General features: G+C 52.2%; 3 protein-coding genes across 3 annotated transcripts; all 3 read left to right on the top strand.

Moving 5' to 3' along the window:
* Positions 1–32: 32 nt before the first annotated feature.
* CTRU02_209981 (Fatty acyl-CoA synthetase and RNA processing-associated kinase 1) lies at positions 33–3,637 on the top strand (the record flags this gene model as incomplete). The annotated part of the gene is made up of 4 exons (XM_036720799.1): positions 33–983; positions 1,040–1,633; positions 1,688–2,535; positions 2,587–3,637. 4 exons carry the CDS (start codon positions 33–35, stop codon positions 3,635–3,637), a joined length of 3,444 nt encoding a protein of 1,147 aa, XP_036587639.1.
* Positions 3,638–7,483: 3,846 nt separating this feature from the next.
* CTRU02_209980 (membrane bound cation transporter) lies at positions 7,484–10,540 on the top strand (the record flags this gene model as incomplete). The annotated part of the gene is made up of 6 exons (XM_036720797.2): positions 7,484–8,205; positions 8,683–8,698; positions 8,755–8,862; positions 8,916–8,987; positions 9,043–9,120; positions 9,170–10,540. 6 exons carry the CDS (start codon positions 7,484–7,486, stop codon positions 10,538–10,540), a joined length of 2,367 nt encoding a protein of 788 aa, XP_036587637.2.
* A 2,954-nt stretch (positions 10,541–13,494) lies between these two features.
* Positions 13,495–14,868, top strand: CTRU02_209979 (SPRY domain-containing protein; the record flags this gene model as incomplete). Its single annotated transcript, XM_036720796.1, has 1 exon — positions 13,495–14,868. The coding sequence occupies one exon, from the start codon at positions 13,495–13,497 to the stop codon at positions 14,866–14,868; it is 1,374 nt and encodes a 457-aa protein (XP_036587636.1).
* Between the last annotated feature and the right edge of the window lie 81 nt (positions 14,869–14,949).

Genomic DNA, 14,949 nt, shown 5'->3' with positions numbered 1-14,949 from the left:
CTGCGCGCTTGCGTCTTCAGCGTTGCAAAAGCATGTCCTCGGCCGCTTTGCAGCCTGCCCATCAAACACCAGCTTTGGCACCTCATTTAGTCGCTGCCACTTCGAACAACCGTCAGTACACGTTGGATCATCCCTCACCGACCCGCGAGGCGTACAATGCCAATCTGCAAAACACGACTGCCTCTCCTGCATCTTCACACCGCCCCTCGAGACGACCGAGCGGAACCGGCGCGTCTGTAAACAGTCCGGACCCAGTTTCGCCCATGACGTCCCGAGCTGCCCCCGCCAGTCCCATCGCCGTCGCGCCCTCCTCCCCAGACTACCAATCTTCATCCTCCGAACGTCGAAAAAACATGCCCCCTGTCGCCCCCCCTCGAACGTCTTCGACGAACTACTCGGGCGGTACTACTACCACCGCTGCCTCAAAAAGACGCGACCACACAGCTGAAAAGGCCGCCTCTTCACCGCGACGCGGTCAACCTGACGGCACCAACGGCAATGCCGATCATAGCTTCTCAGACGACACTGCTGGCTCACGCAGCAGAAGATCGTACCAGCAAATGGCACCAGATTCTCCTCACCGCTCGAGCGGCAACCGTCCGGGAAGTCAGCCAACAGTAATCCCTGTACGATCACATGCAGCGCCCCAAACGACCGCGCCTCCCAAGCAGCCCACACACGAGGGAAGTGAGGTTTTGAACAGAATGGTCGTTTCTCAGCCGGAAGTCGATGTCGCTCGCGAGAAAGAGCGATTAGCAGAGTCCCAGCCTCAACGTGCTGTGTCATCCCACGATGATGCCGCACCGCCCCCAATTGGCATGTCGGAGCACGATGATGGCAGACGAGGAGGCAGAAGTCGACATGATCATTCTGGAAAGCGCGATAAGGTTGTTAGGTTTGGCGATTACATTCTTGGTAATACTATTGGTGAGGGCGAGTTTGGAAAGGTTAAACTTGGATGGAAACAAGATGGCGGAGTTCAGGTAAGCTAACGGTCCGGCTGCACCCCCCAAGTGCTTAACTTACCATGTGGAATCAGGTTGCCATCAAGTTGATCAAGCGGGATAGTGTTGGTAATAACCCCTCCAGATTGGCGAAGATCTATCGCGAGATTGCCATTCTAAGGGGTATCTCGCACCCTAATATTGTTCGCTTGCATGAGATGGTTGAGACGGAGAGACATATTGGTATCATCCTCGAATACGCATCTGGCGGTGAACTGTTCGACTACATCCTCAACCACCGCTATCTAAAGGACAATGCTGCAAGGAGACTCTTCGCCCAGCTCGTCTCTGGAGTAGGCTATTTGCACAAGAAAGGAATCGTTCACCGAGATCTCAAGTTAGAAAACCTCCTTCTGGACCGAAACCGCAACATCATCATTACAGATTTTGGCTTTGCCAACACTTTTGATGCTGACGAAGAGCTATCTGAAGACGAAGAGTTGAATCTGGGCGACCGCGAGTTCGTTAAGAAGTTGGGACTGGACAGGGTCAAGACCAATGGCACAAGAAAGGGTGATCTAATGCAGACAAGTTGTGGCAGCCCTTGCTACGCCGCCCCAGAACTTGTCGTTAGCGACTCACTGTACACTGGCCGAAAAGTTGACGTCTGGAGTTGCGGTGTAATTTTGGTAAGCACAGCCTGCTATGAGTACGGCAACCATCCAAGGCTGACAGAATACTAGTATGCCATGTTGGCAGGCTATCTTCCATTCGACGATGACCCGGCGAACCCTGAAGGCGATAACATTAATCTCTTGTACAAGTACATCGTCAACACCCCCCTTACCTTCCCCGAATACGTCACGCCCCATGCGCGTGATCTCCTCCGACGAATTCTCGTCCCCAATCCGAGAAAGAGAGCGGACCTCTTCGAAGTCGCTCGGCATAGTTGGCTGAGCGAATATGCTCACGTCGTGGAATTCATTACGAGTAGTACCACCACGCCAACTCAGATCCAGAACACGACCGTCCCCTCTGAGGACGCCGCGGAAGCACCTGGCATTGCACGTAGTGCTTCAGTTCGCGAGTCATCCAAAACCAAGGCCAGCACGCCTACGTCGGTGGGAGGACTTGCTAGTAAGCATGCTAAGATCGACACTGACGCCGAGGCAATGGCCGCTGCCAAGCAGCAGAGAGACAACAAGCGTCGTACTGTCCAGGTCGAGTATGTCGCACCGACGACCCAGACTCAAAGAGGAGAGACTTCAACAGGAGGCAAGTCGCGAGCACGCTCAAACAGCCAAGGCCCTGTCGAAGTTGCAGAGGATCAGGCCCCTGTGCAGGAGAAGCCTCTCCCAAGAGATCCACCTGTCTCTAGGGACTCATACAGGGCCAGCAGGCAAGGAACGCGCCCACCAAGCTCCCATCGGAACACCGCGACGGCACCGACAAGACCAGCTCGTGATATCCGGGCAACCTCCGACAACGTGTTTGTATCTTCAACATCGAACCCGCCACCCACGGCGAGACCCCAGACAGGAGGGTCAATGGCTTCAGGCTCAATGGGATTGGGAGCTGGCGCTCGTGGATCGTACGGCCAACCAACCCCCCCGACCGTTGCAGGTACTAATGCTCAAGGAAGGATTCAACAACCTAATGCTCAGGACTCGCAAGCCATGGGCCGGCCTAGCGTCAGCGTGCCGACCAAATTCGCCCAAGTTTCTGGATTCCCCGAACAACAAGCCGCCCAAAGCCAAACGCCATCCCAATCGAGTGATGGCAGGGGCCATGGGCACAAGCGATCCAACACTATTGGCGAGCTTGGATCTAAATTGCTGGGCCGAAATGGGTCGATTTTTGGTGGTAAGAACCGCAACAAGCGACCTGATTCTCAGAGCGCAGACAAGAATCGGAAGTATCCTCCAGTCAGCATGCCCAACAACATACCAGTAGAGGGCCAACCCCGTCCTTCAATTGATTCTAGGGCATCACGGCGATCATTCTCCCTAGGTCTTGGCAAGAAGCGGAGTGGCAGTATTGCCGGTTCTCAGACATCCCACGAGAAGCCGAATCCGGGCAGACGATTCTCTCTGATTCCTCAAGCCTTCTCATTGAAGGCTATTGGCCTTGGCAGAGACTATGACCCTCCACCATCTGAGCCTCAATCTCAACCAGATCTGCCCATCCAAGATCCACCTGAAGTCAATGAGCAAGGTCGATATGTGGATCAGCGGGGTCAGTCTCGTGGCTACGATGGAGGATATGATCAAGGCTACCGGCAGCCGCCTGGTTCGAACTCAGCCCCTCAATTACAACGTCAGGGATGGCAAGAGCAACAGCAAGGCCAGCAGCAGCAGCAGTACATGGGTCCAATCGGTCAGCCAAGCGCCATCCCTGGCCATATGCAGCAGGGCGCAGTACTGAACACCGGCTCCGAATCTTCGTTTGAAAATACTCAACAGCGGAGGCAGTCTGGTGTTCCTTACCAAGCCGGTGGCTATCACGAACCCGAAAGCTACACTGGAGGCTCCAGAGGAAATGGTCGTTCTGGCGTGCTCCAGAAAAATAAGAGATTCACGGACGCCTACAACCAAGAGCAGTACCATGGCCACCAAGGCAGCAGTGGAGCGGCCAAGAGAGTCATGGACTTCTTCCGGAGGCGTGGTAAGGCGAGAGGTGGCGAAGAAAGATAGAGTACTTTTGAAGCCCTCAATTGCTCGCCATCCGTTGATATGGGCTCACGGCCCCTATGCGGTGCTCGGTCATCTCAGATGAGTCTATCACCGGCACGACAGGTTGATCGGTGAGGTGGAGACAGGATGTCACTCACCCCTCTCTATTCTACAATTTCCGAGTTTTTTAATGTGTGAATACCAAAGCCAAGAGGACGTAATTGGTCGCTTGGAGTCATTGTCGGATGTTCATGTTGTCTTGATCGCCGTCTGCATTGTTGGCGAACCGGCATAGAAAGGTTCAAGGAGTCTCTTTCGTTGGTTCTCTCTTCGCGTAATAAGGGAAAGTTTTGTTATTATTTCTTGCGTCGATTGACGAAGGGTCATGGGACAAGGTTTTATTACTCTTTTATTTTCGGTACAGACGGATTGGTGGGTGTTTCGTCCTCGACAAGGGATCATTTCTGTTGTTGGTTCAACTCGTCGTTTTTTCCTCTTAATTCAATGGCATCACAGCGGCGGTCCCGGATTGCTCGCTGACGGCGACAGAGGCGTATGGGAACACCGAAGAAGAGAGACTAAGCAGTGGTCGAGTTGATAACTTTTTGTGTGGCAAGAGATAGAAGACGACCAGCCTCGTTGGCTGTTGTCGTGGGATTGTATGCGTGTAGGGTTGAAGCATTTTGAGCTATAGTGAATGGCAAAGCATGACAATGTGGACATTCTGATGCGATGAGTGAGGTCACCTCATACCGTAATCGTAACCGTTGGATGATAGTGGTGTTAGTGCAAGCCATCTAGAGAAAGCTCATCGGATCTGCCAAGCTGATGACGGGATGACCCGCTAAGAGTCTTGGCAGAAGCCATGATGCACCACCAGTTTACGTTTATGACTGAATTAGTCTGGATGGATGCGTTTCCTGCTTCCCCCCCCCCCCCCCCAAATATTTCTCGGACTTTGCTGACCATGTATGTCTGTGTATCATTGCGTTTTCGTTGCCTCCCCACTTGAATGTGTGGCTTAGTTGGTGTGGCGCAGCTTACCGCAGTTGGAAATCGTCCCCCCAAGGCTTTTGACGTCACCTCGGCACATGCGTCCGGCTTGGTATACTTCACCTTTCTTGAGAAGGGTTCTCATTGGTGACAGGGGGAAAGAAAGCGGTCTACATGTGCAGATAGGATAGGACCCATTGTTTGACGCTTGATCCATCACCTTATTCCCAGCTTTTTTTTTTGTGCCCCATGTGCGGGTTGTGGGTGGACGCGTATGTGGCTTCTTTCGCGAACACGACGACGACGACGGGAAGTTTGGTTGTTTTTTTTTTTTTTTTTTCCCGTCGTCCAATGGCCTTTTTGCACATATGCATGTGGTTTACAGTGCAGGTCATGTTACAGAACCGCGAATTAGGTTGGAAGAAAGATTTTGAGGGGGGTGAGAAAGCAACGTTCCGGGAGGGCTAATTAGGTTTGGGGACATTGCTTTTAGCTACTGTTCGGCAAAGCAAAGGTAGGAAGAAAAAGAGTAAGGCGAGAGAGGTTCATGGCCGGGAAGCTTGGAGGGAAACATAATGTCAAAAAGAGAAGGTGTTCCGTGCACCTACACTACTACTACTACTACTAAAAAGAGGCCTGTGTGCATGTGTGTGTATGTGTGTGTGTGGGTGAGTGTTTGGAGCCCAGCCCAGGTGGAATGGATCATGACTCTGCAATACGCACCATATGGTGCAAACACCCGGACGAATCATCTCGCGTACAGGAACCGTGGCCCACGTATATATATTGTAGTCTAGGGGAGATACAAGGGAGCGCAGTAGCAGCTGGTCAGGTACGAGGGTGGTCCCAGGTTTGATAACAAAAGTGCGTTGCCAGGGATGCGATACTAGTGCTTTGTGGTTTATTTTGCATATTTACTTCTTTGTTTAGCTTTGGCTCGCATTCCATGGCCATGATAAGGCATAACATTGTGTTTCGGGCAAAGATCAAAGGCAAGAGCAAATGCCAGAGTATCTTGGAAACAAAGCATCGGCGCGAAACAGAAAAGGAAGGTGAATCGGAAGAGGACCGTCCGCCCGTGTCTCTCGGTCCATGTTTCGAGATGGGTGTTTATTGTTTTCACCCATCATCTGGACTCGCTGTTCTTGGCGCACGTTGCGACTTGAGTCGGAGGAGAAGAAGGCCGTAAGCCATTTACCTTTTTCTGCTTTTGTAATCAAGTGCCAGCTGCTTGCGTGTTTCCTGCGGGTCGTCGTTTGAACATGCTTTTGAAAGCTCGGTCGACCACGGCTTGGCTCCGTCCGGTGAGAAAATCGTGTGTTTACGTTGCAGGAAGAAGAAGGGCTCGGACATGGTGAGGTTTCCATTTCATGGGACGGTGGGCGTCAATGTGGTGTAGGTTAGGTCGGATATGGCCTTGATTGGTAATTGTCCTGGCTAGAGGCCAGTCCAGTTCAGTCAAGTCCAACATAGTGTGATAGTGCAGCAGACAGTCAGTCTTTGGATGTCGGCGCGGGGAGGGCGATTGCGACTCAAGGTAGGCTATGAACAAAAGTGAGGCTCAGCTGCATTGTCCGGGCGGAGCGGGTGGAGGGAGGGGAGGGATCGAGGGGGTGGGAGGGAGGTATCCTGCTCTCCGTCGAGGTCTGTGGCGCTTGTTATTCTCCATGTTTATTTGGGTATCCACTCGTGACTCTTGCTTGATGGGCCCTTTTTGTTGAGTCAAGACCGGGGGGCTTAGATGACCTCGATGGCGAAAAGAGAGGAAACGCCCGTGGAAGCAAACCTCGGTGCCAAAAGGAACTAGCTGAATCATTCCGCCGCGTCTTGCGTTGCCCCCTTGCAGCGGATTGATCGTAAGTGATATCATTTTGGTCAGCTAAGGTCCTGTAACTGGTTAATGACGGCGATGGGTGAAAGTGATTGGGGACACCTGTACATGTATCCATGCATGCATAGTTCCTGTTCCTCAGTATGGCGTCGTCGGCCCCCACTGACCAATACGTACCGGTTCCATGGCGAAAGCTTGGTGCAACGCCTTCTGGTCCAGAACTTGCATCAGCTGGTATTAGTACCATAGAAATGTCATCACCGAATGGTTCCAGTGTTTTGTGTTGCCGGCAGTGTAGTGCAGTGTACATCAGGGCAAGTGGTTGTATTCCCCTCTCGAAGACCCAATTCTTTCTTTCTCCTTCAAAATTGGGAGAATCATAACATCAAAATAGTAACAACATTACACCGTGAACCAGAACGAGGACTGGTCAACCGTCAGTCAAAGACGGGGAAATTGTGGGTGCGCCACAGGAGCCTCAGGCAGGTGACCAGAGCGCTCTTACTGTATCTGGTACTGAACTTCGCAGGCGTTCATCCACTAGAACGTTTCGGCATTAGCGATTGGCTCCGGGCAGACCAGAGGGCGACAAGGGGTTCCTGCTCCCCAGACCCATGTTCAGCGGGGACCTTGATTTAGGTCTGGTGCCTTTCTCTTTGCTTGCGTATCAGCGCCGATGGAAGCACCATGCAGCCCAGTACAGCAGTACGGAGGAGCTAGCTCTCTACTTGCCCGCCGGTACACTTCCGCGTTCCCACCATCCGTCCCAATCTAAGGGTGCGTGTCCAGGACGTTGCCTCTATCTCATGCCTTTAAAGCATCCCTCTGTCGCGTCCGACCGCATCTTGTTCTGGTCTCCTCTCTCTTTCTTAGTCTCCCTACTCTTTCTCACCATCCCCCGAAGCTTGTCTTCAACAGGTTGCGTATTTTACCTATATCAATTCGTTCTTGTGCTATCACCAACTCGTATACACCCATCTTAGTTCCTCCCCCCAAAGGACCAACATCTCCACCGAGACACGAGTGTCCGGTCATCAATTTCGATGAAGAAAGCCTCATCTGATCCCTCTAGTATAGACAGCAGACGCTCTGGTGCAGACGCAAACGCGCATGGCGTCCGTCGCAGCTCCTCCAAACGATCCGAAGGCAGCACGGCTCCCATAGAAGCTGACCCCCTCTCCCTCCCTGGCGCCAGCTTCTCCTCCCTTGCGCCCGCTCAGCGAAACAACACAACTACCAGCACCTCCAGTGCTAGCAGCAGTAGTCACAATGGCCATGCTGACGACATCATTACCCCTTCCAACATCACAAGCTCTTCTGCGAGCAAGACGATTGTTCTTGATGACAGTATCGACAGTGCCAACAAGACCAGCCCCCGCGAAAATGTTACCACATCTGCGGAGGCTTCGGGGAAGGGGCCTTTCATAGGAAGCAATGGCAGTACGCAGAACGACAACAATCTTGAACAGCAGCAGCAGACAACCCAGACTGAGAAGCCCAAAGTTGTCACACGCTTCTTCGACACGTGCAAAATGATCATGTTTCACAGCTGGGTCAACCTGCTACTTGTCTTTGTGCCCGTTGGTATCATTGTAAAGGGCCTCCACGTCAACCCTGGCATTGTCTTTGCCATGAACGCTATCGCCATTGTCCCCCTCGCCGGTCTTCTTAGTCACGCCACCGAGTCCGTGGCTAGCAAGCTTGGCGACACAGTCGGCGCCCTACTGAACGTGACGTTTGGTAATGCCGTTGAGTTGATTATTTTGTAAGTACCCCAATTATTTTCGTCTTGAAAACTCATCCAAAATACGCACCTCTTGGGGGTGTGTGTCTCTCTCAGCTATCTCTGTGAATGAGATGATAGATTTCGAGAGAGAATGGAGAGAGGTGAGGGGACTACGAAGATCCGACGTGTTTGGCTTGGCTTGGCTTTTGTCTTGGCTGTGTCGCACCCCGGATCTTGGCTCTCAGTCACCCCCAAAATTCGATGCTCTACATTTCTTGGCAAAGGGCTTGGCTAATGCTTAATTCTCCAACTAGCATGTATGTCTATACCCATCCGCGGGTGATTTGGATGAGAGAGAGAAGAGAAGTCGATGAAAAAAGACACTATCACATCAATCAAGTCCCAAATCATGCAGTTCCCTCTTCCGTCTTCGCCCCTTTCCTCATGCACAGGTAACCCCTGTCATGAGTATATTTTGCAGTGTTGCTGACATGACTATTTGTTGCGTTGCTTCAGTATCGCACTTGCCAAGGTAAGCCATCATCATTGAAATGCCTCCGGAGGACGCACAACTAACCTCCATGATAGAATGAAATCCGAATCGTCCAGGCATCGCTCCTTGGCTCCATTTTGGCCAACCTCTTGCTCATTTTGGGCATGAGCTTCTTCCTTGGTGGCCTGCGCTTCCGAGAGCAGGTATGCGTGCCCCTCGTCATTAGTCGTGGATATCAATGCTGACCAAAGGATAGATCTATAACAGCACCGTCACGCAGATGAGTGCTTGTCTGCTCAGTCTTAGTGTCATCAGTCTGGTCCTTCCTGTACGTCATCTCCCATTATATTATACTCGTGCAACAGCTAACCAGTCATTTGCAGACCGCCTTCCATGCCTCTTTCACGAACCTTGCGAAGGCCGACGACCAAACTCTGAAAATTAGTCGTGGTGTCAGCGTTGTAAGCAACGGCTTCCCCATAATCTCTGAAATACGCTGACGATGGACAGATCCTCCTTTTGGTTTATCTTGTCTACCTCCTCTTCCAGCTCAAGTCTCATGCGTATATGTATGAGTCTACACCTCAGCACATAGTCGACGCTGAGTCTGCCCCTGGTCCGGCTGTAGGCTGGTTGGATACATCAAGTTCCGAAAGTGATTCGGACTCCGATACAGACTCAGATAGCTCCGATAGCTCTGGTGGTACTGTCCGCAAGAGGATGAAGAAGGTGCTGCGCGCCGGCAGGAGACGCAAGTCCAGCTTGACTTCCTACGATACTGAAGGTCGCCCCCGTACCCGGAACTCCTCCGTCGGCACTCACAACTCCAAGGGTTCCCCCAGCCGGCCCCGTCTCCCTCGCTTCGGCTCAAGCATCGGCAGTGAGGAGGCTGTGGAGGATGAGAAACCTCGCAAGCATCGCAGACATCACAGACGCCACCACAAGCACAAGAAGTCTAAGAAGAGGATGCATAGTAACCTCGTCGATGTCGACGAGCCCACTATCAGTGAACGCCCTGAGGTTACTTTTCAGAATGGTGAACCCCGCCGTGTCGATTTTGCTCACCAGGGCCCCGCGGTCGAGATGGGTACTTCTGAGGTTACCCAGACCAACGAGCGCAGGCCTCTACCTGTCCTCCGCGGCTTGTCTATCAAGAACTTCGCCCCAGCAGTTTTCACTCAACCTCCCGGCTCTCCCGCTATGGGCCCTGTTCCCGCCGGTCCCGTTCCCCGTGTCCGCTTCGGCATCCGTCGTACCAACTCTCTACCTGACCGCCTGAACCAACAAGCTGGAAACGTCAGACCACCCGGTGCCTTGTTCCCTGCTCAGATTCCAAGGGCAGCTGTAAACAGCGGCGATGATGTAGACGAGAAAGTCGTACCCAACGACCATCTCTCTCGCACCGCCGCTATTCTCCTCCTTCTGTTCTCCACTGGTCTGGTCGCTGTCTGTGCCGAGTTCCTCGTTGATTCCATTAATGAGGTTGTTGCCACGAGCCCTCTGGGTGAGGTCTTCATTGGTTTGATCATCCTCCCCATTGTGGGCAACGCCGCTGAGCACGTCACTGCGATTACGGTTGCTATGAAGAACAAGATGGACCTGGCAATTGGTGTTGCTGTGGGTAGCTCCATTCAGATCGCTCTCTTCATCACGCCCATTGTCGTTATCATCGGCTGGGCCCTGGGCAGGGACATGTCGTTGTATTTCACCCTCTTCGAGACAGTCTGTCTGTTCGTTTCCGCCTTCATCGTCAACTTTTTGGTTCTTGACGGCAGGAGTAACTACCTCGAGGGTGCACTGTTATGCGCGACGTATGTCATCATCGCTGTGGTGGCCTTCTTCTATCCCAACTCGGACGAAGTCAACGCCCTGGGTGCTTGAGAACTCTAGACGTGGGATGGGTGTAAATGAGGCTGCGTTGTCGGTGAGGGCAGCTCGTGGCTCTTTATGATACTTAATGATTGCACTTTTCTTTTCTACTAGTGGTCTCACATCGCTTGATGTGGAAAACTACCTTTTAGGAGGTGACTTGGTTTGGGGACTTTTATTCTATATGACAAATTGCAAATGAATTTGCCCATTTTTTTGGGCGGCAGTAGATATTACTGGTGGTACTTCTTCGTCGACTTAGACGACTGAGATACGTCGCTTGACGACGAATATATATATTTTTTCTAAACAGTTTCTCTCTCGCTGCTCTTTGTTGTGTACGTTGGTTTTGTCCTCAGAGGCTTTGCCCAACGCCTCAGTAACTGCTGCAGATTTCATCCCTTGCAACCGTAGGCTGCTTCCCTCGTTCCCCTACCTTCTCCTAGGCAGGCAACAGCAAGGCTGTCAAGTAAGGCAGACTTCACCTTAAAAATGCCAACAGACGACAATGGAGTCTCTCCCGCAGAATCATAACATTCGGCATTAGAGAAATGAAGGCTCTGCGGAAAACAGTACTGGAGATCTCGACGACCATTGTGCGCCGCCGGACGCCCGAACATGCTTGCCAAGTCCTACATAGTTAAATGCACCTAAGGTGGAGTATAACATTCACTCGTCTTGATAGCTTACTATGCCTATCTACCCTCCGCTACGTCGCCTGGAAGATATTTGTGTCGCCGCTATATGCGTATCACTCCCGAGCACGATGCATCCTTACTTTCGACGATACTTGGGAAGACGAAGGAGGGTGTGAGCGTCTGGGAGCAAATTCCGTGCCTTATCGCCCAAGGCGTCTGTGTTTGTCCGGATAGTCCCAAAAAAAAAATCGTGCTAGGAATTTGCTGCTGCAATTGCAGCCTCAACAACGTAGGGGCTTGGAGAACGCTGGGTACCTATGATTACCAAGATGGGCGGCGGGTGATCAGGCTCAGAGGCTTCAACTTCGCTGACAGCAGATAGTAGACATCAACCCGGTTGGTTTCGCGTCTGGCATGTATACTCTTGCTCCCATCGTAGAGGTCGTTTGATTTGATTGTTTAATCGGTAGAGTCGACGAACTCAGACGTCTGGATGAAGCCCTCGAGTCCGATTCAAGGAGGCTCAAGAGATGTGTGGGGGAGTCTTTCAAGGCTTTAAGAAGACATTAGGGGCAAGCCATATGTCGACCCTCGATATAGTCAACAACCTAGGCAAGCTTTGCGCATGACATAATCAATCCAAGGTGGCCGAGGCCATGTATGAGCGAGCTCTTCAAGGCAGGAAAATGGTATCTGGGCTAGACCATGTGTCGATCCGTAATACAATTAAAAAGATGGCCTTTACTCGAAATATCAAGACTGAGTTGAAGAGGCTGATAAGATGTATAAGAGGGCTCTTCAAGGTTATGAGAAGGCATTAGGGCCAGAATACGTAAAACCCTCGATACAGTCAACAGCCCGGGCACTCTCTACTCAAAAGGTCAAAGCCGATTTGAAGAGGCTAATTCGATGTATGAGAAGGCTCTTCGAGGCTACGAGAAGTTGCTAGATCTTGAAGATGCTAGAATCTGTATCTCTGTCCTCGGCATTCTTTCCAAACTTGGCTTGTTATTTGAAAGGCAGGACGAGGTAGGCAAAGCTAAGCCATACTACCAACGGGCGCAAGATGATTACCATACCTTACTTGGGCCACGTGCAGGAATCATGTAAGGGCGTTGTAGAATACTTTGTGTAATGAAGCAGCATTTGATGTTTTTGGCTGGGTTCACGCTTTGTTCTCCGGCAAAGAATCTACGAGATGGGACTTTGGCACCTTTCTGGGTTGCCTCTATGTGTATGTAGTACTGCAGCAACATTCTATGCAATTATTATATCCGTAAAAGTCCTCATTGGGTAATGACTGCGACGGGCAGGGGGTCGAGACTTTGTCTCCTGCCATGACCTACCCTAGGTATGTATGTATAAAGACCCTTGCATGTTTGACTGATCGCATAAAAAAATACCGTGTAATCTCAGTGCGACCGGGAGCCTCTGTTGGTTACTAACTTAACCGCGGCTGAACTTCGTGATGTTTGTTTCGGTGAATTCATCCGAGACCGGTCAAGGAAATCTCGGTGTCCTCGGGCCATCGGGTAAGCTTAACTTTTAGCCGCGCCCGAAGCCCCCACCCACTTTCGCCCGATGGTGCAAGGTTGTCAGGCTAAATAGGCGTAATACCATCACTCCCCCCTTCGCGTGGCGGTGGCTGAGATCTTTGTCGTAAAAATGAAAGACTTTTCAGCCGTTTGCTTGACGGTGAAGTTTGGAAAAACTCTGTTCAAAAGGCTGCAAAGGATTGATTCGAATGCAAGCCAAAGTGCAAACGTTTGCCTTTACATTGCGTTCAGTGGGACAATCTGGTAATACATAGTAGGCAAAAAAGCATGCAAGCTGCCATTTTTCGCTTTCAAATGTGGGGAGCTGCAAGTGCCCCGCGGGGGCCATCGAAAGCTGCGCAGAATAAAGTGGGTCTCTTACCCAAACCGGATAGCTCCAACATCATTCAATCCAACCTCTTTGGATTAATTCGTAATTACACAGCCACTTTTCAATTGTCCAGATACATACAAACTTCAGTCGCCGTCAGCCCACGTCATTCGTCATTTGTTACATTCCCTCTTCATCGTCAACCTCATCATCATCAACTTGCAGGAAGAAATTACTTATTCGAAGCGTCGGCATTTTGAAGCACTTTGCCCAGTCACCCGCAGTGTTTCGGATTCCAAAGCTCCCGCTTAAGCTCGAGCTCTATTTCAACGTCAAGGCGCCTATCCCCGCTAACTCGGACACTTTGTTCCGCAGCTTCGGAGGCATCCTGATACACGAGACGAACCGCATAAATCTTGTCCCAAAGGAAACCGCCACAAGCTTTTCCTCTTCCTTTTGAGAATGTGTTTCGGTAGCAAAGCCGACAAGGATGATAGTCCTGCCCCTCGCCCCGCGCAACGTCCTCCCTCCGCGCAACAGCAACAGCAAGACATCAAGATGAGCAGTAACCAACGACCACAGTACGCTCCCACGACCGGGCCCCCGCCCGGTCAAAGCTCCAGTGAGACCTACGCTCCTCCTCCCGGCCCGCCTCCGAGTCAGTCATACGCTGCACCTAGCGGCCCTCCGCCTAGCCAGTCGTATGCTCCGCCGAGTGGTCCGCCGCCGGGACGAGGTGAGGACGATTTTGCACCTCCGGCAGGGCCGCCTCCTAGTCAATCCTACGCCGCGCCTTCTGGGCCCCCTCCTTCTCATGAGGATTACGCACCTCCTTCTGGACCTCCTCCTTCTCACGGAGATTACGCACCTCCTTCTGGGCCTCCGCCCAGTCACGACTATGCCCCACCCCCAGGACCGCCTCCCTCCCAGCCACAGGGAGATTTCGCACCACCAGCAGGTCCTCCGCCGTCCCATCACGACTACACTGCGCCGCCTCCGGGTCCGCCGCCGTCGCAGTCGCAGCCAAAGCATGATTGGGAGGTCGCTGTCCCGGACACCTCCCTGTTCCCGCCACCACCCGCTTTCTTCAGCGGCTTTGACCGGTCACCTGCCAACAACTCGACTGAGCAGGAGGCCGAGGCGGGCGAGGCATGGGTGGCTAAGTACCCTCTCGTTCAACCCATTCATCTCGACCCTGCCGCCTTGGAGGCCCTACGGGCCAACAGGATCTCCCTGTTGCAACCCCAGGGCTTCCGTGGCAGCTTGAATCAAGTTGCGCCTGGTGTTTGGGAAGCTTCGACACCGAAGAACGCTCCAGATGGCACTATTATCGGTTATCCCCCCCTCTACTCTGTGAGAAACCACTCTCCTTTGGCTACCGGTCGGCAATTTACGGCGTACTACGAAGTTCAGATTCGTGAGAGCGGCGCAAAGGAGGTAGACGTTGCCCTGGGTTTTACTGCGCTGCCCTACCCCAACTTTAGACTCCCCGGATGGCACCGCGGCAGCCTTGCGGTTCATGGTGACGATGGACACAAGTATATTAATGACAGATGGGGTGGCAAGTCCTTTACCACTCCCTTCCGTATTGGTGAGAGGCTTGGTGTTGGAATGACCTTCTCAGCCAATGACGGTCGGATCAACGTTGACATCTTCCTTACTCGTGATGGCAGGCTTTCAGGTAGCTGGAACCTGCACGAGGAGATTGATGCAGAGCAGGATGGCCCGGTTACTGGGCTCGAGGGGTACCACGACTTGAGCTGCGCGGTTGGTTCGTTCAACAGGAATATCTACGAGATCATTTTTGAGCCGAGTAGGTGGAAATACCAGCCTTGAGGGTTGAAACGTGAAAGTCAAGGCTGGGTTGTATCGGAGGACAGAAGCCATGGAAGGCATACTTAACAGAGCAGCGACTAG

The sequence above is a fragment of the Colletotrichum truncatum genome (assembly GCF_014235925.2).
Source record: "Colletotrichum truncatum strain CMES1059 chromosome Unknown Contig_0006, whole genome shotgun sequence".
Taxonomy (NCBI): Eukaryota; Fungi; Ascomycota; class Sordariomycetes; order Glomerellales; family Glomerellaceae; genus Colletotrichum; species Colletotrichum truncatum.
Note: the sequence above shows the minus strand (reverse complement) of the source record. Positions and strands in the feature narration are given on the sequence as shown.